The sequence below is a fragment of the Phoenix dactylifera genome, unplaced genomic scaffold, assembly GCF_009389715.1.
Source record: "Phoenix dactylifera cultivar Barhee BC4 unplaced genomic scaffold, palm_55x_up_171113_PBpolish2nd_filt_p 001539F, whole genome shotgun sequence".
NCBI classification, from domain to species: Eukaryota; Viridiplantae; Streptophyta; class Magnoliopsida; order Arecales; family Arecaceae; genus Phoenix; species Phoenix dactylifera.
In genome coordinates this window covers 58000-84050 of record NW_024068848.1, presented here as the reverse complement: position 1 = coordinate 84050, position 26051 = coordinate 58000, and the positions used below count along the sequence as shown (strand labels likewise).

At 37.4% G+C, this 26051-nt stretch overlaps 2 protein-coding genes across 7 annotated transcripts; one reads left to right on the top strand and one right to left on the bottom strand.

Moving 5' to 3' along the window:
• Nucleotides 1-107: 107 nt before the first annotated feature.
• Nucleotides 108-12620, bottom strand: LOC120108766. Of its 4 annotated transcripts, none has more exons than XM_039122478.1 (10): nt 12383-12620; nt 8516-8875; nt 8146-8270; nt 5801-6621; nt 4351-5672; nt 2388-2467; nt 2172-2267; nt 2006-2079; nt 894-1029; nt 108-405 (listed from the first exon to the last, which is right to left on the bottom strand). In XM_039122478.1, the coding sequence occupies exons 3-10, from the start codon at nt 8155-8157 to the stop codon at nt 322-324; spliced, it is 2625 nt and encodes an 874-aa protein (XP_038978406.1). In that variant the 5' UTR covers nt 8158-8270; nt 8516-8875; nt 12383-12620; the 3' UTR covers nt 108-321. The 4 variants fall into 4 exon arrangements, with proteins under 4 accessions (XP_038978406.1, XP_038978405.1, XP_038978403.1 ...); XM_039122477.1 differs by having other exon boundaries at nt 8520-8875; XM_039122475.1 differs by having other exon boundaries at nt 8783-8875.
• Nucleotides 12621-18443: 5823 nt separating this feature from the next.
• LOC103714696 (zinc finger protein CONSTANS-LIKE 10-like) lies at nt 18444-25100 on the top strand. 3 transcript variants are annotated; one of them, XM_008802057.3, is made up of 5 exons: nt 18444-18576; nt 19773-20431; nt 21293-21514; nt 22391-22713; nt 24201-25100. In XM_008802057.3, the coding sequence occupies exons 2-5, from the start codon at nt 19850-19852 to the stop codon at nt 24319-24321; spliced, it is 1248 nt and encodes a 415-aa protein (XP_008800279.2). In that variant the 5' UTR covers nt 18444-18576; nt 19773-19849; the 3' UTR covers nt 24322-25100. The 3 variants fall into 3 exon arrangements, with proteins under 3 accessions (XP_008800279.2, XP_008800277.2, XP_008800276.2); XM_008802055.3 differs by having other exon boundaries at nt 18454-18605; XM_008802054.4 differs by having other exon boundaries at nt 18455-20431.
• The last annotated feature ends 951 nt before the right edge of the window (nt 25101-26051 follow it).

Genomic DNA, 26051 nt, shown 5'->3' with positions numbered 1-26051 from the left:
AAGTGCTGGTGCTTAAGCAGGCCATTGATAAAATGACCCGGGCAGCGATAAAATGACCAGTCTCCAACATGAAAGAAATAATATAAGAAAACACATGAACAAAAGCATAAAACAATCAGAACATTAGTATGGATAAATATGGAGAAAAAAAAAATTACTTGCCAACCAGCAAGGAGAGAACACGAGGGACGTGACTCAGATTTGTATTACAAAGAGGCAGCTCGTGAAACACAATTCTCTCGACAAAAAACTTCTCTGAGTGCCACCATACATGGAGTGAGAACATCAAAGATTGAAAACTAATTGTTAAGAAATGGTTTTTCATCTTGTTGGCCGAGACCAGGTTGTCTCTGAGGTGATGCTATTTCCATAGTAGACTTCCTTTGTTGATTCGTCCCAATAAGCCTGGAGATAAACAAAGCATTAGGAACAAGCTCAAATGTACTTCCTCCAATAAAAAGAGAAAAAAAGGGAAATACAGCAAAAGAAAGTCTTTTTCTTTTTCAATTGCAAACATGCCACCTTTTTACAAATTTAGACTCAAGACATTAGACAATAACCAAGATTTAAAACATCTCTTTATAAGTAGTTTATAATAGATGGAATCATGTTGAAAACTCTAGTATTTCTATGTACTACACTTGATCTTAAACAAAAGCCAAGAGAAGGTTTTTATTATGTACAAAAAGTGAAAAAATCACAACTAGATACACCCATCAGTATAATAGTTGCATCATTTTTCAAGCAAGTTTTTTTCATTAAAAAAAGAGATAAAGAAAAAGAATAACAAAAAAACATGCATCCGGTCACTCAAATTGGATTTCTTAAGAAGCATTGCAATGAAAATTTGGATGCCCCTACTTAGGAAAAATAAACGTAGATGTGCTGCAAACCTGCCATCCAGAAGGGAGATCTTTGGAGAGTTGTACTAGATCAGGCTGCTTTTTCTCATTCTCAACTCCCTGTTCCCTTGGTGCTTCACCTGCTTCAGCTTTTGCTTCTGCTCTCCTGCGTTTTACTCGTTCACGCCTGTGCAATCCATATGCAATCAAATTATTGTGTTTGTTCCACCTTCCGTAACCTTAAGATGAAACACGAAATGATGCACACTCACCAAGTCCAAATAGACAAGATGAACTAAAGCAGATGTAGAATCTCAATGAGGCAATTTGGCATTTCCCATGTAGTTTAACTTCTTTTAAGTTCAAAGGATGTTAGAATTAAAGTAATTATTGACAATGAATCTAGGAAATGGCTAGCAGATACTCTAGGAACGTATACATGAAACATAACAAAGACACCCTATCAGTGAAGTAGGATGCTACCGCTATCCAACGACCGTATTAAACAAGAACCTCACATCAAACTAAAAGCAAAATTTCTAGATATATGGCTGTATCCCTCATGCATCTCTGTTTATATCATGGTCGGCCTAGACATCATGCCCACTTTCTTTTATAGAAAATAACCCACTACCAATAGAGATATGCACGAAACACTAACCATTCATTCATAAATCAAAGCATCACATGCATTTCTAGTGTCTGGTCCAAGGATTTAGCTAGTGTACCACATTAGCCCATACCACATGGTATGTACCATGCAGAACATATAAAGGCAAAGTACCAAGCTACACACCACTGCATCACGTGTACAGCACTACAGCTCCATGCCAGTCCATGCTGGCAAAAGGCCACTGTGCCCCTGCACATGACTGGCACAGCATGGTGTGATACAATTCCATAGTCAAGTATGCTAGTTCTCACTGGCATGGGAATGATAATGGTGTTTTAGTTTTTGGTATGACAGACCCACATGCAAGCACACATGCGCACATGCACTCATTCAACAGTATTTTCATCAATATATATATCAGTATTGTTATCAGATACACACTGTCAACAGTAACTTCATCAAATGAAAAAAAAATTCTTAGCATTATTATAAGATATAACCGCTAAATCATATATGAAGGTTTGAACTTTGGGTCCCGAAGAAAACATACCAGTCACCACCCAAAGGAACAAAATTAGCATTATCTTGAGCTCCTCCACTTGCAATCTGATGCGTACGCCATTCCTGCATTTGCGAAAAAGTAAACATTAGAAGGAGAGAAAAAGGGCCAGCAACAAATTATACAACAAATAAACAGAAAATGCATTCATAAATACCTCAATTTCCTTCTGACGCTTTTTTTCTACTATCTCATAAGCATTTTCAGGTTCCTCATCCTCATCCCCATGCAATTCCTCTTTTGCAGCCTTCCACTGATCAAATGAAAATACCACTTAGACAATTGTTCAGGTGCAGCCAAGCGCACACGCACACACATGCAGTGTATAAGTAATGGTTTCAGCACAAAGAAGCACATAAGATGCGAAACATACCTTATCCACCAAACTGGAAACTTTCTTGTTGGACCTCAAAGTTGGAGCAACTGCAACTGTACGCTTCTTGCTACGTGCAACTGGTATAAGAGGTAGGAGAATAGAACATCATTTAGCAAAGAAATAATGGAATATGGTACCAGAAGAAAAACACTAGTAGAAGCAGGGCATATGCATGCACACATGCATGTACAAACACCCGCATATACAAATGCAACCAGGCACACATGCAAGCACAGCCACCCACCCATACATGGGTGAGTGCAACTGTGGTAACAATCTCTCTTATATGTGGACAATTCATAACTCTCAAATGCTCCTATACCTAATAGCCTGAGAAACCTTTTTTCTGTGACACACTTAATGGCTCTCTTTTTTTCTCTCCTTTATATTTTTCCCATTCTCTCACCTTGGGATTGATGGAGAATGGAGTTCCTCCCATGAATATGGTTCCTCACACAGTCTTCTACATTCGCTCTTCCATTGCCCCATTACGTGATACCCAATCATTTTTTCCGCATAAAGTTATAGTGGCATTTGACCTTTATCACACGCAATATCTTGGAATTCTTCCATCTCAAATGACAGCCTCAGGAATTAAGTACCAGTGTCTTGCCTATCCATGTGTAGTACTCCTCTCTCAAACATCCAACACAAATCCATGCATTCCTGTTGCATCTAATTTAATCCTTATATTCCAACTTTCTATCTCAGGACCATTGCAGCCTTCTTACCCTCCCTATTCCACCCCGTTCTTTCTTTCATTCAATTCCTATCCTAATCAACTCCTCACAAATGAAGCACCCTCCTGAGTACCATAATGAGGTATAAATGCTCTCTCCTAATCAGGCTCACCAACCCTTCTCTCTCCAACCATTACTCATTCTATCTGTGTATAATTCGTTCATAAAGGTGAAATTAGAACTTTCTAGCGGACATTTATATGGAATAAGATATCAAGATATTTTAATGGTTTATACCAGCTGTTAAAAAAATGAGTGATGAAAGCATGATAACAACACTTTCTGATGAGATCAATATTTATAAAGTATACGAGAGTCAAGCATGTGCAATGAACGTGTGAGGTTGCATCGACAGTTGTGATCCCCAATCTAACTTTTCTCTCTTATTCATGTAATTTCATATACACTCCCAATTTTGAGAGGTACAGTGCTATTGTTTCTCTCCCTTAGGCCCTATTTGGTCCTAAGATAATGCCAAATAAAATGAAATACTGCTTTTCCCACAAAACAGCAATCTATTCTCTTTAAAACAAATCAGTAAGAGCAAAAAGGCCCTTAAGAAAGAAAAAAAAAATCTACTAACTCGTACGACTTACCAGAGATAAATCAATTCAGGAAAAGAATTAGAATACATTATTTCAGTTTATCCCTCCATTTTCTTCAAAACTTTACAATCATTCCACTTGGATAACACTCTTTCCAACCCAAAGAAAGCCTTGGAGTGACAACTGAACTGAGAGGGCCATTTTTATTTAGGATGGAAATAGTTATATCAGTTTGGAAACAGCCTCATAAATGAACGGACTCCAATTCATATTAACAGTACAATATATTTATACAGATTTTAGTATGAGACTACAACATTTTCTAAACAGCAAAACAACTAAAAAATGGCAATTATGACTGTTATATAATGTTATTCAGTTGTCATAACATATAATAGCATTCATTATATTATTGAGCTGCCACATATATATTGTAACATAATGGATAATTTATGGATTGTAAATTTTTACAATAAAACCACTCTTTTAATGTTTTTTTTGCACGATGTCTTAAATCAGAGTTCCTTTTCTTATTTAATCAAAGATGCATTTTGAATGTTAACATTGAAAAACCATATATAACTTTTCACTGCACGTAAAAGCATAAGCATGTGTGCCATATTTAGTGTCTGCATGCATACATATGCATGTAAAAAATTTCCTAGGGACTCTGACCTTTGGATTGGTTCTTTTGGGAAGCTGAAGATGGTGCAGCAGAGGCACTTCCATTCCCCAAAGCAGTTCCAGCAGCTTGGACCGTGGACGCAATGGAATCTGCTTGCACACTGGCTGTCTCAGTCTCGTTGGTAACTGCAGACATATCAGATGTAGGCTTCACCTGGGGCAAGGATGTCCTCTCAGAAACCATGGCAGACCCAACAGATCTTGTATAATCTGATGCGGTAACGGCACTATGATAACTGACAGGTGCAGATTCAACATAAAACCCAGATCCTGTGCTACTGACTACAGGTGCATGAGGAACAACACCACTTGAAAGGTCATAGTATGCTATAGGTTCAGCAGGATTAACATCAGCAGCCATTTCAGGAAAAGCACTTGCAATGGCTGGTTCATAATAAGATGGTGGCTGAAGTTGAGCAACATGAGATCCATCAGCTTGTGCATAATAATTAGCATTTGTAATTTCACTCGCCACAGGGGCATAATACTCGTATGTTGGAAGAGTGTATGCCAAGTTATACTGATCCTGGTAAGGAGAAAGGGTATTATCATAAGCTGGAGGACATGGTGCAGGTGCAGGTGGTTCTTCAGGTGGAGGTGGAGGAACTGGTTCACTGTCAGGAGGCGGGGGAGGAATCCACTCTTCATCTGGAGGAGGTGGAATGCTAGAATCATCTAATGGAACAGAAGGGCACTCCAATGCTAATGAATTTGATTGAATTATCTGTTTTGTTGGAGCAGGACATTCTGCACTTGATCCAGCCTCAGCAACTGTCTGGCCTGCGACAGTTTCATCATCAACCTCCATTTCCACATCCATGTCCACATCTTCAGCATGTAAATCGACTTTGGGCAGCAAAATCTCTGCTGACTTCTCACTTCCCATACCCTGGCTGACAGAACCAGAAGAAAGCCCTATAATCCTGACATTTTCAGTCTCGAGTATGCAGTTGCTGGCTTCACTCTGTACCTTCACCACATCATTGCTAAAAGAAGGGCAATTATTTTCAGCATCACCAGATGCGCTGTTCCTTTCAACCACATCAGATCCTGTTTCTATGTGATGTGGCACCGAATGTTCTTCCTTCCAGGAAGGAGTTTGCTCAGCCTCAACTTGGCTGTCATGTTTAGATTGAAGAAGACAAGAAGACTCCCCTTCGACAATAGCAGATTCAAGTAATTTAAGCCGTGTTTCTGTATGCCACCAGAATGGAAGCAGAGATGATCCATACGATGATAGTGCTTTACAATCAGATACTCTGATCTCAATCTCCTTTGCAATCCACTGTAGTCCTCCAACACATCTCTGGGACCTAAAACCACAATACCTTTCAGATATAAGAACATGCACCATAATTTCGGAAAGATGTGTTCAAAAAAGAAAAACTGGAAAAAATAAAGATGCAGAAAGAAACTAGAACGAAGCAAAAACAGTAAATACCCATCTAATGCCTTCAATCTCTGCAATAAATTTTCACCATATTTCACAAGCCGAACAGAATGAACATCCACTGTTTCATAGCATCCGGTAGGTCTTGTCAAAAGCTTATCTTCAACACTCGGCAAAGGACATTCTTCCCCTGCGTTAGTCGTATGCTCCGAAAGGAGGAGACTTGATTGTTGCAATGAACCAAAAGCAGACAGTGCAGATGATTCCTCACAAGATATACCAACTAAAGCAGTGTTATAATGTGCTAAACCTTGATTTACATCATAAGCTGCATGTACAATCTCTCCGTTTACTCCCATCTCCACACTTCCGTAGGTTTCCATGCTTCTGGAGATTGAATCACCACTGCCATGACCATCAGCAACCAAAACATTTGAATATGATGCCAATTGGGTGTCAGAATGAGTATGAGCAGGCACACTGTAATCTACTTTTTCATCAACTGCCAAAGACACATTTTCCTCGCTGCACGTTCCTGCTAAAGCCAATTCCTTAGGTATCTCCCATGAGGTTTCCCCTGTCACAGTATTCCAGTAATAACATTGATTGCTCTGCTCATGCATTACAACCTTCCAACCACCAGTCATATCACCGATAATTTGCATTCCAGAAGCATCAGGAACAGTTTTAGCTACGGAATCAGATTCACTGTACTGAGTAGCCACAATAGTATTCTTACATTCATTTGCATCATGGCCATCCACATTCTTGAGGGTATCCAATTGATCTGAGTCTTGTTTAACATCACCAGAAGTAGAGGCTTTCTCATTATTATTTCCTGTATTCCCACCTGCATGCGCACTTTCTTGAACCTGTCAAAATCAATATTTTATGATTACTGGGCAGATGAAGAGGTCCCAATGAAAAAACCTACATATGATAGATTTGGCAGAACAAATAAATCACAGCTGACAGTTATTGCCACAAAATGTAAGCATGCTTACGACTCATTAACTGAAAAATGAGCCTAACGAGAAAATCTGGATGGGCCATGAAAAGATACCAAAAGAAAACGCAAGATACATGAACAAACAAGCCATAGTAGGGCACTAAATGGTCCAAAACAGCTGTCTCATGGCAACACCACAGGAAAACAACCAAAGGATTAATGAAATACTTTTGTCACATAGCAAAGGTAGGGGCCAGAGATCCAAGCAAAGACATCATAAAACATCAAACAGTTGGAAACAGAAACTGGGTGCTCTAGAAATTTTTTTGTTGCTGAACTAAACAATCTGTTATTACCTGTAACCAGATATAAAGTAATGCTTGAAGAAAAAAAATGTGTTCTATACTAAAAGAATGTCAAATTTATGAACAACATTTCTTTCCTTGCGATTCTTGATGGCACAAAATTTTTATGACCTATACACCCTAGTTGATATATGCCTGACAGAGGCTGGATAAATGCAGGTTGCAGGGAAATGGATACTGACCAAAATCCAAAAAAGAAATATCTAAGTGAACCTGCTCATTATTCTAAATTAACACTTGATTATGTAAATTACTGATTTTAATTGTATAGAAATGTAAAGGATAAAATGCCACACTAATACTGTCTTTCAAGTATTATATTCTCTGAACATGCATAGCGTGCCGGCCGCAAATCCATAAAACAGCTCTTCATATATAATCGCCAACAGACCAGACTACATGCCCCTGCTAATGTTCAATACTAACCAAGAAAAAAGGACAGCATTTAAAAAAGCTCAGACTCCCTAAGCTAAAATTGCTCAATTGTTCCTATTGAATAAAACACTATATAAAGATCATGTATGACAAAAGGAGCTTTATTTTAAGGACCACTTTCACCATGTCATAATTTGTAGGATAAAATAAATAATAACCATTCAACTGGTAAAACAGATTTCCATGGTTAAGCAATGAGCACTGGCCTCGCAGTTGGATATGATGCATAAAATGCGCCTTCCATTCTTCTTTTTTTTTAATGCAGCTAGATGAGAACTTAAGTTGAAGCTTGATAAGTCTATAACACTCAATATACAAGCTTATTAGTGTTCTCAAAATTGGATTCTTAATTATGACAGCATTACATCCAAGATTTCTTTAAAATGTAAAGAGATATCATCAGGTATTATCATGTTTTAGAAGCAATATAATGACAGCACATTACACATGGTGTCTAAAATGGCTTTCCACAGCAATATGCTGTATTTATTAGGTTGCCTGCACAAGCAACAAAAAGAAACATGTAATTTTTATGTATAAGCTTAAGGACAATAATAAGGTACATGATTTCAACAGTTTCTATCAAAGCTCTCTCAAGTAGAATCCATATTGCAGAAGGCAAAAGAAAAATTCAAGCTAGCAATCACCTGGTCATCCATATTAACTGAAGAACTTTCTTCAACAGCATGCTTTAGCTGTTCACTTACTTCCTCATCCAACTCGTCATCGCTATACTGTCCAAGTAACAATAAGGGATTCTCCTGTTTCTGACCTGAGGAAACGAATTCACTTGTAAAATATCTCAAAAACCAATAAAGGCTGCTCAGAGCAACCACTTTAGGTACAACAAAGAAATAGACAAAATTTCCAGTTCAGTAATAGTCAAATATAAAGGAATATAAGCTTTATAAGCCTTTAATTCTCTGTTAAGTGAATACAGAATTTATCACAGTCACCTGGCAATCATAAACAAAAATCATGTCAGGAGGTAGAAACCAAATAAAGCTAGAGACATACGAACCGAGAAGGCAATATTTTCCTCCTGAAATCTCCACGCCTAGATGATGCCAAAAGATAATAACAGGTCGGAAGTCATTCAATTTTCTCAATGGCAGCCTGATCTGAAATGATTACTGAATGTTCCTCAGACCTCAGCCACCCTACATAACCAGACACTCGGTGCATACAACAAGCTTGTACAACATTTCGAAAATTCCACCAAAAATATGCTTTGCAGGCATATCTTCTCTACATAGCCCTTTCAAAGAAACTGATGAAACCCACCTGAAGGAGATGGTGAAGTCGGGACCCCAGCTTGGTGGTCCTTATCTAGTTCCCCTCCTACTTCATCATGTAAAGAACTGCCCACCATCTCTCCTATAATTAAAAGAGAATAAGTGTCACTACAGCATAAACAGAAACTTGCTGATTTACCAAGTGTACAAGATGCCATAACAAAAAATGGCCAAACAACTCATATGTTAGCTTAAAAGCAAAATTTAGCTGTGAAGTGTACAAAGTTAGCTTTTTTCTTTTTGTTTTTTTTTGGCAATTAACTTTTTTTTTTTGTTTTTAGAAGCGCCTCTCATAGGCTGAATAGAGCCCAAGCTAACGTACCTAAGGACTTGAACCATAAGGTACTAATTAAAGTCACAACCACAACCATCAAGCTTTGTCCCTACTACTTTGGGTCGGCTATATCAAGTACTAATTGAAGCCAATACAATATAAATGCAAAAACATGCGCAGGTACCAAAACTATCAAAACATGTCCAAATTATCTTGCTGAGCTGTTGGAACCTGATAATGCCCAGGTGACTCTATGCAATGACCGAGCACATATCCCAAGCAACAGCCCAGCCGATGGAAATTTAGTACAAAAGCATTCAATCATTCTCTAGTCCACTTTACATTAATCATTCTTTAGTCCACTTTACATTAATCATTCTTCAGTCCACTTTACATTAATCATTCTTCAGTCCGCTTCTTCATTTATGCTATCCAAAATTTGTACTATTTCAATAAATTAACATTTAAGCATGGCTTCATGAATATGCAGTAAAAGTAAATAATCAAAAACACTTTCAAGATATATTGTACTTTGAACATATGTACCAAACTCGTACTAAAAGAATATTAGTAAGATAGAATATTATTGTTTTAATAAGTGGTAGAAATTGCTGAGATTCCTCGATCATCCATCTTGTTGGAGGCCAGAGCTAGGATCTAAGGTTTTGAATGGAAGACCCTTTGCAGTTAAATTTTTGACACTTTAAGTTTTCCCCTTGTTAATACAATGTGAAACTTCTTTCCAATTTGATATATCATGCTCTCTTCATAGCATCCATGTATTATTTATAATTAGAAACTACAAGAACAAACATTTGTATATATATATGTGTGTGTGTGTGTGTGTGTTATAGATATGTACATACATATATAAATGTATAACCTTACTTTACTCATGGCTAGCTTTCCCGTGGCGAGTTAGTCCAATGCTATTTAGCTCTGAGGGAGGGAATGATTGGACAAATCATGTTTTCGCCTTTTTCCCTGTTAGGGAGATTTCATTTAATAGGTGCCTAGCACTCTTAGCAATTGAATCAATAGTTATATTTACATATAAATGTATACATACATAATAATATGTGCTTAAATATATCATATGCATGACCCCAAATCTATAAAAACCTATGTTTATAGGGTTCGAGATAGATAGATAGATACATACATACATGCATACGTTGAAAGACTATAGATACATACATGCATGCATGCATCCGTGCATTTATAATTGCATTCCTAGACATATAAATTTACACGTACTGTTTCTAATTAACATGAAAAGGAAGGGTGCCAGTGAATTCCTATTTTCAACTGAGAATATTGATAAATAACTTCCTATTTTTTTTACATGCACCTCTTTTTGCATACATAAATACATGTGTATGAAGATATGATGATCTAGTGATAGTTTGTCCAGAAAGCATGAGGTATATCAATCGTCAGGTGACTACACATAACAACAGTCTCCTGATGAACTAACTCCAACATTATTGCAAGCTTGATATTTTAGTAGCTACAAACTTCAGCCAAAATATTTTATCTTCTTTGCATACTTTCCTGATCTCACTATCAGCCTTGTCACATAAGCGCTTCTTCACCCTAGATTATTTTAAAAGATCAACTTTCACAAGTATTCACCTGATGTTGTTCTCACTTCCACTGATTTGGGGAACCAAGTAAGATTTGTTGTACCAATACCAGGATCCTACCAATTGACCCGCGATACAATACGATACAGTCCATACTGTGACGTTCCGGGGTGTACCAACACAAGAAGAGCCAGAGAGGGAGGGGAGAGAGAGAAGGAGAGAGAGGAAGACGAGGAGAGAGAGAGAAGCCGAGAGAGAGCGAGATCTCGTTGGTGGTTGGAGTTGCCCCTATTTCATTTTGCAACAGGGAGACCTAAATTTTTTTTTCTTTTTGAGATTTCCAAACTGAAGTCCGCAATTGATTTTCCAACTTTACTTAGCGAAGTCTCTCTCGCTCTCTCTCGGCCACTCTCTCTCTCTCTCTTCCTCCCTCTCCCTCCCTCCCTCCCTCCCTCCCTCTCTCTCTTTCTTTTCCTCTCTCTCCTTCTCCCTCGTTGATTTGTCGAACTGAGGCAAAACCATGCTGGTTTGCCCTCGGTACAGTTTAGTAATGCCCTTAACCGGACGGTTCAGGGTGGTGCAGAGAACCTTCAACCATGCTTTAACCCAAGTATGTGATTCCTTTTTTTTCTCCTTTTTTCCCTTGAGGTACATTGCATTTATAGGCATGTTAATATGAATGGGTGATCGTACGGGTCCTATATCCAGATATAGGTCAGAATGCATATATGCATCATATGCTGTTGAATTGGACCAAATTTCTTCCACCTCATCAAGTAATGGTTTCCAAGTGTTGCCATGACATGCATGGAGTAAGCATGCTAGCAATTAAAGGAATCTTCTGAATTTTGGAGTATAGACATTACAATCACGGTTCGCGCGCACAGAGAATCCCAAGCTTCCAGAAAAGAAGCAATAGCCAAAATCTAACAATGTATGCCAATAATTAGAGGATTCCATGCAATTAAGCTAGGTCCCATGCAGCTCAATTCTCATATGATCATAGCTGAACCATTTCCCTGTCGAATCAGGTATCAGAGAGAGGGGGGGTAAGGATTCCCAAACAAGCAACTCTATTATTCGCTGTGTTACTGAGTTCAAAATCACCGATTTCAAACTACTAGAGTGGATAAGCTTTGTTTGATAAAATGAGTCTATAACAAAGTGGGAACCACTTGTTATTTTGGATGTCGAGAAAAGAAAAAAAGAAAAGTTCTAATTTTCTTTTCAAATTATTCTATTTTTTCCCAATCTCGTGTCGAAATTTTTGTCGAACCATCGCACGAGAAAATTATGAGGCTAAATACCTCAGGCAGATAAACAACAGAAAAGAAACTTTTCGCGATGCTGATTCATATAAGTTTCCGAAGCCAGGAAACCTTTATATTTTTTCAAAAGGATTAAAAGAAAGATTGTTTAAATGGAGGAGATGAGAGTCGTGAGAGAGAGAAACGAAAAAAGAAAAAAAAAGGTTAATTGGATGAAAAAGAAAAATCCCTCTTTTTTTGAGATACAGAGATAAGCGTCGACAAAAATATCGATCTCGTAAAATCAATTAGCAACTAAAAATTTAACCAAAATCCAGATTTTCCAGAAAATCGACGTCTAGAATCCCACCAGGAGAATAAGAACAAAGGGAAGCCCCGAAACCCTGGAAAAAAAGGCCCCCGGGGGGCGGTAGGGGGCAAAGATACGACAACAGAAAGAGGGAAGGGTAATTGGAGAATACCAGAGGGTTCCGCGCAGAGATCGAGCTTTACCCTCCGACTCGCAGCCATCATAGCCGCAAGGCGGCGCTCCTTCCTCTTTCCCATCGATCCCAATAACGAGCTCTCTCGAGGCCGAGAAAGATGCTACGAAATCCAATTCCAGTCGAACTAGGGTTTTTTAGGGGGAGGGGGGAAGAAGCCAAGATGAGGTGGGAAGCGCGGAGAGAGCCGAAAACGCGAGATACCCCCTTGGTCCGCCCTGGGCCTGGGGCAAAAAGCATATGAACCCGGGCCGGCCCTCCCTCCCACCCTACGTATGCGCGTGCATCGCACGTGAATGGTGAAGGGGGACAAGAAGCATGCGAACCCCGGCCGGCTCTCCTTCCCGACGCGGGTTCCCAATAGGGTTATCGCGAACCGCAACCGATCCGGACTCTAACCAGATCCGACCCGGGCCGGTAAGCGCATGGACTAAGCAAGGGTCCAAAGGCAGATCCGAGGATGTTTCTCGTTTTGGAGATTTGGGGCTATCCCCAATCCTAATCCAACAGAATTGGATATATATCTTAACTTTATATATATATATATATATATATATAGATTTTTTTTATTTTGCATGAATACTTTTCTAAAATCAAAATTTACATGAACGCCATTCCAAATTTATATTTGCATGTATAACTTTGTAAAATACTTGTTTTGCTATTCTATCCTCTCTTTTTTATCCTTTTTTTTTTTTTGCATATATAGTCACTCTATCTAACAACGTTAAAAAAATAACGATTTTAAAATAAAATAATTAAAATATCTTTAATAGGTAAATATGCAAAAGGAATATTTATAAGGCGATCGCGATGGAAAACTAAAAAATAATTTTAAAATTTTATTTTATTTTAAATTAAAAATAAATATGTTTTTTATTAATGGTGTTAGAAAATTCGTTATATTTATAAAAAACAGTATTTTATAAAAGTACATAAATAAATATAAATTTTAAAAGAATATTTATGTAAATTTAATTTTTTAAAAAAGCATCTATGCAAAAAATCCTATATATATAATGTTATGATATAGCATTTATTGTGTAATCTCAGCCTGGCGTATAATGTGTAATTTTAATTTTTACATCCCTTGCAAATTTTTTTAATAAAATCCACACGAGGTGAGTTATTGGTTAAAAGTTTCTAATAGGATTCCATTAACATGATATTCTGTTATATCCGATCTTAGAAACTATAATTGGTCATTATAGTGATTATAATAGACATTATTTATCTCGTCTTGTGTGATTTTAGAGTGGTTATATAGCCTTTATGATGGGTAAAATGTTGTTGTCCTTCTCTAGGTTTAATAATAAATAATTTTCTTCTTTTATGAACCTTTTCATGAAAAAAATATTTTGGAAAAAAATAAAAATATATATTATTTTATTAAGGGAACATGCAAATGCCAGACAGTGACATTTATTTATATTTATAATAACACTAAGTAACTTGTTGTAATGGCCATTATTTTTTCCTTGATATTATTCATGTAGTAATGATGGGGGAACATTATAACAGTCATTTGACATGGTAATGTTTGTTATTTAGACCATGCTATGATGACAGGAAAGAACTTGAACTTTCCAAACAACGATAATTATTTAAAACCCATACTTGAGTCCTAGTCAGTCTTTACTCAGCCCCACCTCTACTTGTTTACATTTGAAAAATACCGCATTGTGAGGTATGTCAAACATTGGTCCAAAATAATATGCAAGGAGTAGCAGGATGAACATGTTTAAATTAGAGATGCTCTAAATATTTAATGATGATTGATTTTAAATTAAGAACTTGATTATCTTAGATCGAGCTAATAATTTTAGGAAGATTTATAGCTTACGATCCAAGTGTTGTGTTCACAAGCATTGCGTCCTAGCCCAATAGAGCATGGATTTATGCTAGAAACCCTTCAACCATGTTCATTTAATTTTTTTTGTTGGGTTATCATTGTTGCCTAGTTGCAAGTATATAAACAATAGTGATATATACATGAAAAAGTAGTCGAGGTGAACTACAACTGTCTACATGCAAATCTATGTTGTTATATAACGTTGTCTTGACTTGGACAAAATAAATTATATCATTTTTTGAGAATTTAATCCTAAATCTATATTCCCATGAATATACGTTAAGAACATACTGTAAAATTTTTTTTTCGAATAATTTTGGGTGATCTAAATTTGCTATTACTTCCTCATCCACACATTATATTATTGGGTGTCTAGATTTATAACCTTATATATAGCACTTGGACATGCCCTTATACTTTCATCAGTTGCACATCTTAAACATTGTGCAGTGTATTATATGGAGAATTTAATAATCAACCTTTTTTTTTAGCAATATCAATCTTGGATTCTTTAAAGGACAAGTTTTAGAGGTAAGGTGTGTACAAGCAGTTGGCGGGGTAGGTCATCAGATGATTTAGAATTGTATAGTTTGAAAATTGTAGCTATCAAGGTATAATTTTTAATTGGCCCAGATCCATCATTGAGCTGGCGGACTAGTCCAACCACGAAGCAATGTGCATTAAAGCACATAGATTGCGCTCTTTTCTAAGTTGTATGTTTTTGTGATGTTGCTCCATAGTTGGATTGGTCCATTAGCTAAGTGGTGGACCTGGTCCAATCAATAATCACTCGCTATCAAGATGTGGATTATTCTATGACTGCATGTTTTTTTTAATAATTTAATAGAGACCAAGATATGAAAATATTTTTTTTTATATAATAACTAGGGCTGAAAATAGGCCGAGCTAGGTTGGGCTACACCCCTACTTGAGCCCCACCCAAATTTTTTTTGGGCATTGGGCTAGACTTAGGTTTGGAAATTTTTGGAAAGTGTAGGCCTGAGCCGGCCTAAGCCTAAGCCTGCCCTGAACTCGATTTGGTCGGCCCAAATTTGTGGAATGGACTCTAGTTCATTAAATCACAAACGATTTTCTCATTAATAATTCAGAGTTCCAGTCATTTTAACATATATTGAATTGTATCCAATTATTATACATTCAGAAGATTCTACAGAAGTTTGAGAACGCTAATATTCAATATTGCGAGCCTAAAGATTTAAGGAAGGATGATGTGGGCTTAAATTCGATCTCCGTTTCAGACTTTGTTTGGGCTCAGGCTCGATCCTAGACCGAACAGTTTGGCATAAAAAATAAATAGGCTATATATTTAATTCTAAATCGGTCTTAAATTTTTTAGGCTTAGTCCATAGCTGGGTCAGAAGTAGGCCAGGCCCGATGGACCCGAGTCGGTTTGAGCCTATTTTCGGCCATAATAACAGCTCTTGTAGGAAATTCATTCATATTTAGAAAAATAGACTGTAGTGCAGCATCTCATGCCAGCGTGACACTATCACATGCCCACTTCTCTCTTTTCCGTGTCCAACTCCGGTTTTTTAAATGATGCTCTCCTAAACGCCTCCTGGCAATAATTTGAACGAAGAGGACCGTACATAACGTTTTAAGGAAGCACCTGGAATCCCAATTTCCCGTTTAACTAAATCACGTCGGTGTCGAGTGCGCCACGTCATCTGATAAAGACCATTCATTTCCGCATCCAGAGTAAATAAACGGCGCGTCTATATCACACTTCCGAATATTTCTACCATTCACTGGATCGCCCGAATCTCAGTTCCCACTACCCCGACCAGCCAATCAGAACCCACCAGCTAGCCATTCCTATCCTTGCGGTCCCCACATGAGCGATCCATCTAACGACACGTGCACCACCGAGACGCACTTTTCCGTTGGCGTTGCAGATAATCTTGCCAGTTCAGCAGCGACAGAGCCGCGTGGCGCTGACGTCACCATCCAATATTGCCTATGACGTGGCCCAACCTCGCCCCGTCCCGCCGTCCGGTAATACCTAATCCTCCTAGGAAATATCGATACAATTATGCCCCTTGGATTAAACTAAATATCGCTTCGCCGACTTCTGTCTCTCCATCCATCTGATCCTGATCAGACCGCTGTGATCCGGTGTTTCAGTTGAAATGATCAGTCCGAAATTTCGCTCAGATCTGCAGGAGCAACGACAAGGACGCAGATGCTGACACGTGGTAGCCCACTTTACGAAAATTAAAGTTCTCACGATGATTGATCATCCAACGGTCATCATGCACCGAACATAAAAGTATAATTTTCCCAGGAAAAGATCCCTCACCTTTCCCCATAAAGCTGGCGGCTGCGTACGTGACAAAATTCGCCGCTAGACCCGGCCGTTGTAGGTTCTCCCGGCAGCTTATCTAGTGGATCCTATCCTGACCGTCGGATCAATGAACTCTAGATCCCTACCTACCAGCGTAAATAATCACAGCCACTTATTTTTACGGCCATTATCAAGATAAATACTTGATGAACAAAATTTATAGAAAAAATAATTATAATTGACTACGACCCCGAAAAAATTTTGGAGGTCCAAAAGACACTTTCTGGCCCTCCAAAAAATGCTTTTATATAAAAAAATATTTGATAAAAATTTTAAAAAATTATTTTAGAAAAAACTATTTTGAGCTTTATCTTTTTTTACCAAAATTTATATAATAAAATATAACAATTACACACTTTGTTTCTTTACGAACAGAAAAATTTATTAGAGTCCTAACTAAAGTATTTTTTCAGTTTGTTTACCAAACACATGTTAAAGTACCACAGCATTTTATAAATATAGTTATCAAACAGCAAATATTTTTTTAAAAATTTTTTATTTCAGAAAACTCTACTTCCGACAGTTTCCAAAAGTTCTACTACCAACAGCTCTTTCAAACTAGATCTACATGTGCCACCATATGATGCTTATAGTAATATATATATATTTTTTAAAAAATACTAAATAGCTAGAAATTATATTTTATACGGTATGTATTATGTTATGGTGCACACCATGAATCATTGAAGACTTGTTTTTTTTATAGATCTTATCCATCAAATTTTTATCTTAGTGCACCACTATAAAATATGCACTTTACATGTCGAAACAGAAATAGGTCCCACCAAATGGAAGACTAATGATTTTTTGATTGGTAGAGGGGACCATTGATTGCAAGGTGTCTGTTGAGTGGTCTTCCTGTTCAGACGGTGGGGACCGTACGCGAGCGTAAGCTTTCTTTGTCGTGGTGGGGTCGACCTTTTTCGCTTTCGACTGTTTAATAAGCGAGGGGTACTCCGATCGGTTTCTCTCGTGGAGGAGGGGTAAAAGTGTATTTGAGGTATTTCCCAAAATTTTTCCCGGGTTATTTATTCCGGAGAAAAAGTTATTGTCATTAGCTTCCAAATGTTGGTGCCTTTTTGTCATAGATGTCCATGTAAGAGTTTTTATTTACACCTAGTACCATCGTTGGATGCATTATTTACATTGAACGCCTTACTGAATTCCTGCGTTTAGAATAGTGGGCATGTTTTTTTTTTTTTTTTTAACACAAAAAGCATCACATCTAGTGCAAGTGCAAAAAATGTAAAAAATAAAAAAGAAAAAAATTTTCAAATTATCTCAAATCAGGCCATCGAAGTGGTGAGCAACGAAGAATGCCACCTAGTCGGCCGTCCTATTCATTCTTTAGAGTACGTAGGTGATCCAAGTATCCAAAAAATTCTGCAGAAAAGTGTTCACCACTAAATAAGGCAATGATGCTAGATCCAACAGATAATGCTGAGTTTTCTTTAAGCCGAATTCGAACGGCCTTAAGAACATGGCAGACAATAATCATTGGCTTTGAATGGTCATGATTAAATTATTATTTATTTATTATTATTTATTATTTTTTTAACACGGGAAGTCCATTATAACGGAACGGAGAGGGGCAAATGGGTCATTCGGCAGGGCCATGGAAAAAGTCGTCCTGACGCCGTACGTCTCGAGTTGGCGTTGGATCTCGAGTCGGGTCTGTAACCCGCGCCAACACTAACCCCCCCTTATCCTCCCCCTTATTTGCGGAAATGCCCCATAAAAGCGCAACAAGGCTGCGAGGCTTTTTTTTCCCATTAGCTCTTTGGGCCCCGCCAAACCCCACCATCATATCTCTACCCCCTCGTCTCTCTCTCTCCATAGCTTGGCAAGAGCCAAGAGGGAGCCCGGAATTCTTCTCCTCCTCTCTAGGGTTTGAAGACGAACTGGCACGAAGAAGGGAAAAAGGAGCTTCCTTTTGATAGAGATATATCGGTATCGGCAAGTATTCTTGGAATCTTTCTTGTCAGGTTTGGATATTCAGCGGCTTGTTTGCGTAGAAATTGTGTTTTTTTTTTCAGTTTTTTTGGAGAAATTTAAAGAATTTTGGTAGTTGACTGTTTTCTGAAGTAACGTTCTTATGAATTGTCTTCTCTTTTGGATTTGGATGTGGATTTTGAGTGCAAATATAGAATTTGAGGTGATTTTTCTCTTTTCTTTTTGAATTTTTGACGAGAGATTACGTGTTTTAGCTAAATCTTTATGTTAAAGAAAGATTTTTTAACTTTTTTGTTTGTATATTTTAGATTGGTTCATCTTTGTTTTCCTTTTTTAAATTATCTTTTCTTTTTGATGTTAGAATGCTTATTTTTTATGGAAATCTGTGGAATTTTTGGAAAAGAAGATCTTTTTTAGATTTTTCCGCATGTTGTTTTTTATTTAAATTTGTTGCGAGGATCCTACTGCTAATATAAGTAATTCCTCCGGTTGTGAGTCTATGAGATCCGCTGGAAATGTTTGGGCGATTTCCTATGTTTTATGATAGACTTTGGGGGCTGAACCACTCTTTGAAGTTGACGTGATTAGCTTTTGTTTTTGCCTTATGTTCTAAGGGTGATTTAAATGAATATGCACTAAGCAACAATCTTTTAAATTCTTTTGGAATTGGAAGATTCTAGGCTTGGAGGTACTCATGTCCTGTTACTCTTGATGAATTTTATAAGGTGGGGGCGGCAAATTGGGAGAGTCCATTTGCTTATGACTCCATGAACTGGAATATCTTATTGAAATATGATATGAACGTGGATAGGCAATTGTATAAGCTGGGCATCTGGGTAATTGGAGCTGCACATATGTCTGCTTTTTATAATTAATAGCTATGGATATCAAATATGAACTGTTTATGGTGAGATTCATCCATCTTTGATGCACTATGCTTTTAGCAAATCTGAGGTGATTGCATCGGGAGATTATTCTTTTGATGTTCAAAGAGTTATATATTTCTTTCTTTATTTTTGGTGTGAAAAATGATCAAAATTGTGCTCATTATGCTCTATTGGTTGTATGCACACGTGCACACATGCCGATGTTCATTTTCTCAGGCATGACCTAGTATCCCTGTAACGGTGCTTGAAAGTTGCAGGAAATGCTAGTGGCTTTGATGCTGAATAATCTTAAATTGGAAGACTCTTGTGTAGGTTGCAGAACTTTTCTAAAGCAAAACAAGGAGTATCATTGCTGGTTTGGCCACCTATCTGGTTCCAGAAAAGGAAGCATGGGTCCTCTTTGTGATTTCTGTGGCGAGCAAAGATCTGTGGTGTACTGCAGGCCTGATGCTGCTAGCTTATGCTTGTCATGTGACCGCAATGTTCATTCTGCAAATGCACTTTCTAGACGTCACTCTCGCACTCTTATGTGTGATAGATGCATTACACAACCAGCCATAGTTAGGTGCATCGAAGAAAATGTTTCACTTTGCCAAAACTGTGATTGGAATGGGCATGGTGGTTCGGCTTCATGTCATAAAAAGCAGACAATCAACAGCTACACAGGATGCCCATCAGCAGCTGAACTTTCGAGAATTTGGTCCTTTGTTCTGGAGTTTCCTCCCATGCTAGATTCTAACTGTGAACAGGGGATGGGCTTGATGAGCATCAATGATAACAGTGTCAGTAACTTCTGGGGAGCTCCAGAGAGCAGCAGTACCATAGACATAGCCAGCACAGGCAAGATGGATGATATGGAATCTGCTAATAAGCTCAATCCTCGGATTGTTTCATCTTCAATAACTGCAGTAAATCCTATGATATGCGGTGCAGATCAGCCAGCTGGTTCAGTGGATTCTACTACTCCTAAGGTGCATGAAGGCTTTAAAATACCCCTCTACCGCCAAACAATGAGTGTTTCTGACTTCTGTCACTTAGATTTGGTTTCAATCAGTTATGTCATGTTTTGCTGAAAGAATCTATTTCCATTTATTGATTTGAATGAATGATCAGTCTGTTAGTCTGTGTAGACATATGTGTTTTTGAATGTCTGTGTATTTATTTTTGTATATGTATTTATGTATGTGTATTCTGGTGGAAGTCTTTTTATTCACGTGCCATGTTCAAAGCTTCTCCTATTTCATCTGTTGAACACCTTATGCACTTTTTTTAATTCTTATTTTGTATTTTCTTTATCTTATTGCATATGAAGTATCTGTTTAGAATTCTCTGTTTCTTGAAAGTACTAATAAAAAGGTTGTTTATCAAGCATGCTTTGTAAATTATCTTGGTCTGTTCACACTCAAGTGTATAGTGTACTACTTGCTGCTATGTGAAGGTCCATTCCAAGTTTTGGCTGCAGTTATGTTCATGTTTGTTGCAATAAGTTTCATCTGAGCCTGCTTCATAAAGCATCGCAAGTGTTCCCCAAAACACTAAATAAAGCATCTGGAATGTTCTGTTTCCCTTTTCATCTGAGCCCACTACATAGGGCATCAGTTCAGTTTGAAAGGAATGACCATTTTTATGGACGTGATGTTTCACTTTGAACAAAAAATTATGTTATTTTCAAACTCAATTAAGTTATCACTTTTGAGTGCATAAAAATTATGGACAGTCATTTAAAACAACAAGACGTGATGCTGTTCTCAACACTTTGTGTTTGTTTGAAAAATTGTTTGCTTCCTTTGTGGTTGCTAAGTGCTAAGTTACTCTATAATTCAATATTGCAGCTATACTCTACTGGGACAAAGGATCTTTTCTGCAAGGATGACCTCTATGATGATTTCAACATGGATGATGTTGACTTGACTTTTGGGAATTATGAAGAACTATTTGGTGCGTCTCATAGTACTGCTGAACAGCTTTTTGATGATGCAGGAATTGACAGTTTTTTTGAACTGAAGGAAATGTCAGCTTTCAATTCCAACTGCCAGGATGAATTTATTGCAGAGGTACATGTTATAAATTCTTTCAAGTGCCTCTGGTAGGGGTCTTCATATGCTATGGCCATAAAAGTGAGATTTCTACAACTTTCAAAACATAATGCATGGTTTTCTAAATTATTCTTGTAAGGAATCAGCTGCATGGTAACTTGGAAAAAAGAAATCCAGGTATAGTAGCCAAGAGAGTGAACTATATCCCAGATACTTAGTAGTATTGGCAGCTCCAGCTTTTTGTAGTTCCCATAAATTTTCAGTTTGTTTTGGCATATTGTTCTTCTTAGCAGTCTTCAAATCAAAATTTGAATCATCCCAATTTATTTATTTTTTCTCCTCTTAGCAAATGAATGGACTTCTTGATGACCTAAACTTCATAGTTCCCTTGATAGTCGACATATGTCAACTACAATGATTTACTGCCAGTGGAAACTGCCAAGGGAAATGATCAAGGAAAATAAAAAAGTAGCTAAAAAACTAGCTTGTGGCCTGTGTTTTTTCGTATATACACTTTACTAAGAAATTGCTTTTATTCCTCAAGTCCATAAATTTCTATTGCATTATCTGATCTGGAATTTTTTTCTTCGACATTAAATATGCTTTGCTAATATGTCATCTTCTTCCTTGTATGTTCATGAGAATTTGCTTGCAAAAGTTGATCTTATGCCCTCAATTCAACCGTCAAAAATCTTTTCATGGTCTTATTTACTGTAAACTAGATTTCTGGAGTTTCGAATAGGTTTCTGTGCACGTGCACACTTTACATAGGCATATCTGAGCGCTTGTGTGTATTCGTATATATCTATATCCATATACATATACATATGCACGCATACACACTACGTATATATGATAGATAGCTAGATCCTTATTCTCTTTTTTACTTCTCAGGCATCATCTGGTGGACAGGCCGAACCTATGCGAGCTACATTTAGCAATGCAGTATCTGCTGATTCTGTGATGCCAAATCTTGGAAGTAAAGCAGATCCTAACCTGTGTTTCCCAGGAAGGCAAGCTCGGTCCAGCCTATCTCTTTCCTTTTCTGGTTTGACTGGTGAGAGCAGTGCTGGAGATTATCAAGATTGTGGGATGTCATCGATGCTTTTTATGGGCGAGCCTCCTTGGTGCCCTACTGGTCCAGAGAGTTCCTCATACACTCCGGCTGGCAGGGACAGTGCTGTGATGCGTTACAAGGAAAAGAAGAAAATACGCCAGTAAGTTTTTAACAACATACATCTGTCATTACATTCTTAGATGCAAGCAGGTTTGCGCACACACCAGCCTTTTATGCCTTTTATATTTATATTTTTATTGTCCTAGGTGTTGGTCTTAAATATGGGATTTTAGAACATCCAATTCAGTTGCACATGGATCTTCTTTATTTGAGAGTACCAAGGCCATCAAAACCTATCAGAAATTTAAAAGCATTGGGAGTATCTATTACGGATCCTTAGTTCACATATGAACAAGAAAATGATATCAAATTCTCTGGATATGCGGTGTGTGTAAACAAACCATTTGGTAGCCTGTTACCTGACAAATAACATGAATTATGCTTTTGACAAAGCCTCCCAAGTGGGCTATGCCCAAATTTGATTGTCAACTGACTGCTTAGCTTAATGAAAGCTTATTTATTGGCTGTACTGTTTATCTTTTTCTATTAAAAGATGCTTAGATTGGATAATTACAATCACCCAGTCAGAATAAACTCCCTTTATTCTGTCCAAGAGCCCAGCTTTTCTCATATCATTATCTAAATGCCAGTATCTTTGTCGACTTCATGGCTCTAAACCTTATATATATGGAAGTTGTTCTTGTGTAATATATAATTGTCTGTGACCATGTATCAGCACAATTTACACGTGCTAGTCAATTCGCATCAACCACTTTTGGGAAGTTATGAATCAGATATTATGAAGTCCAGGTTCTGTCAGTGTATTATGTTTCACTGATTTGTTGTTAATGCCATGACATTCTGATGAGCATTAGAATATATATCATTATTCATTCTTATATTTTTATTGTTTGCTATCCTATACCATCGTTAGCATATTTATTGAACAGCATTCCGTTAATGCAATTGATAGTTTAGGATCCTCCAAAAAGAATAATTAGGATTAAACTATTTAAAAGATAGGCACTTCAGGGACTTGGATTGTTGACTAGTTTTCAGATGGACCACATGCCTCACGTGAAACTAATGAACATGAAGTCTGCATCTTATGCAACACACCCACTGTCCAAATTCATATTCACCTCCTTGTGTCAAACTTTGTGTCCAAGCTAGATTCCACAGCTCCCTGAGCCTGTCTACTGCTTACAGGTTTGCTGAATTATATCCTTGAGTATGTCAACTTCATAAAAATATCATAAAACCTCAAAACAACATCCATATCATCATTCCTGTTGTCATCAGCTAGCTATTGCTGTTATTTTCTAAACCCTAGAAATATGTTATCATTCAATTAAAATACTATTGTTTATCTTCATGCACCATTTTTGGCATATGACAAAAAGCATTGTAGTTGTAGAATTATCTGCATGGAAATAGTTGGTTGTATATCAGCTATGCTGATATAATGTTACAGGTAGCTAGAGTAACTCTCGATGTTCTAGTTTGTTTTGACAAAATGATTGCTAGTAAAACTTGTAGGTGAATTTGAATTGCAAAACCAACAATTTTGTTCTTGCTTTCAAACAGGTTTGAGAAAAAAATTAGGTATGCATCTAGGAAAGCAAGGGCAGATGTCAGGCGGCGGGTGAAGGGACGATTTGTTAAGGCAGGTGAAGCTTATGATTATGATCCACTCTGCCAGGCATGAAGCTGTTGATAGCAGCCCAACATCCTTACTTAGTGTAAGAGTTACTTTCAGCTGATAAATATTTTGGGATACTCCAGACTGATATGTACCCTTCCCTTGAATTAATATGCCCATCGGTTAATCAAAAACAAAAAAAGGCGAAAAAAATGAAAAAAGAAGAAGAAAGAAAGCAAGAGGATAAAAAAGACGAAGGTTGCAATGGTTGGCTCAGAATTCTTGAAGTAGTCATTCCGGATAAATTTGCTGAGTCATGTAGCTGCATTAGGGTCAACTCAGCCCCCAGAAGCCCAGCATTCAAGTAGTTTGTTCTTCCTTTTCTCTGCTCTATCTGATGGATCATGCATTTTCTATAATTTTGGACAAGGAGGCATTTAAGCCGCTCTTCCAGTACATATGAACAGGTATCCATTCTGGTTCTTCGATCCTATCCTCCATCCTATCTCATGCCTCTTCATCTTTGCTCATTATTGCCTGACTCCAATTTTGGATCCAGTTTCCATGCCTTGCCCTGTGCAGAGCACTCCTACCAACTTTGGCTTTACTTAAGATGTCTGTACGTACTAATTTTTTTCTTGTGTAATCTGTAGAGTATACAGTCTGTTGTAACTGAGAGAGTTCACTTTGTATTTATTCACATGTGAAAGAGAACTACTTATGTAACTGAAGGTTTGGAAAAGCTGTAAAGTTGGTCTTTTTTGCCTTTAACTGTAGAAAATACTGTAATTGAATTTCTGTAGATCTCTGTTTAAGTCTATAGCTAAGCCGATTGATTTCTTATATTTACAAAAATCCTTAAAAAATCTTATTTGTATGGTCTTATTTACCATGCTCCCTTAAGTTCTAGCTTCCCTTCAGTCATGACTCTTTAGTGCTAGCTATCTGCTGCTGCTGCTGCTGCTGCTCATGCTAGCTTTGTTATTCATTTTTTTCTATGTTTCCTTTGTTCCATTTTCGAGGCCAGTCATCCTAACTTTTTTTTTGTTTGTTTTTGAATGGGAAGTTCATCCTAACATATAAAAAGGCATATTTGTCATAGCAATGTTTAGTCTGAATAGCTTAACAGTCCTGTAACTTTGGTGGAGTGAATGGAATGGAACTTCATGTTCTGATCTTGTGAATCAGGATGATTTTAATTCCCAAGCCAGCCTATTTCACTTGCGTAGTTTTAAGTACTTGTTATTTGCCTTTTGCCTTAATGGTTCAACTATTAATTAGAGGTTTCGGGTCCTATCTAGTGGCCATCATTTGCCTTTATGGATGGAAGCAATCTAGTTTATTTCTTTGTATAATTTGCTTCCAGTTTCCTGATCAATCTACTAGCGGTACATCATTATGAAGAGGAGTGTCATAGATCTTGACCAAGCAAAGATTTTAGAAACATCTGCACCATCTTTCATGACAGAATCTTTGTTTCCCAATCTACTAGCGGTACATCATTATGAAGAGGAGTGTCCAAGAAGAGAAATTTTGTTGTTATAATGCTGACATTTTTTGTTATTGTTGTTGTTGATCTGTCTATTTTATGTATTTCTTGAATAAATACAACAATTTGCATCGGTAGCTATAATATCTCGGAGAGAACCCAGTAGAAAAGAGGTCATAAACTACTGTGATCAGCCACAAAGGGTTTTGTGGCTTCCTTTCATAAAACTCTCTATTTTTTGAAATTTTTTTGTTTCTTTTGTTTCTATATAGTGTTGGGCGGCAATAAAGATGTAGAGCTGGGCTGT

What these genes read in the sequence shown, in the direction of transcription:
- LOC120108766 (XM_039122475.1), bottom strand. Translation starts at nt 12,467, where the DNA reads ATGGGAAAGAGGAAGGAGCGCCGCCTTGCGGCTATGATGGCTGCGAGT. An exon ending in TCTCTGCGCGGAACCCTCTG is followed by an intron (nt 8,876 to 12,382) that starts GTATTCTCCAAT and finishes TTTTAATTATAG; the next exon opens with GAGAGATGGTGGGCAGTTCT. An exon ending in CAGTTAATATGGATGACCAG is followed by an intron (nt 6,622 to 8,145) that starts GTGATTGCTAGC and finishes TGATTTTGACAG; the next exon opens with GTTCAAGAAAGTGCGCATGC.
- LOC103714696 (XM_008802054.4), top strand. Translation starts at nt 19,721, where the DNA reads ATGCTAGTGGCTTTGATGCTGAATAATCTTAAATTGGAAGACTCTTGT. An exon ending in AGGATGAATTTATTGCAGAG is followed by an intron (nt 21,515 to 22,390) that starts GTACATGTTATA and finishes TTTACTTCTCAG; the next exon opens with GCATCATCTGGTGGACAGGC. An exon ending in GAAAAGAAGAAAATACGCCA is followed by an intron (nt 22,714 to 24,200) that starts GTAAGTTTTTAA and finishes GCTTTCAAACAG; the next exon opens with GTTTGAGAAAAAAATTAGGT.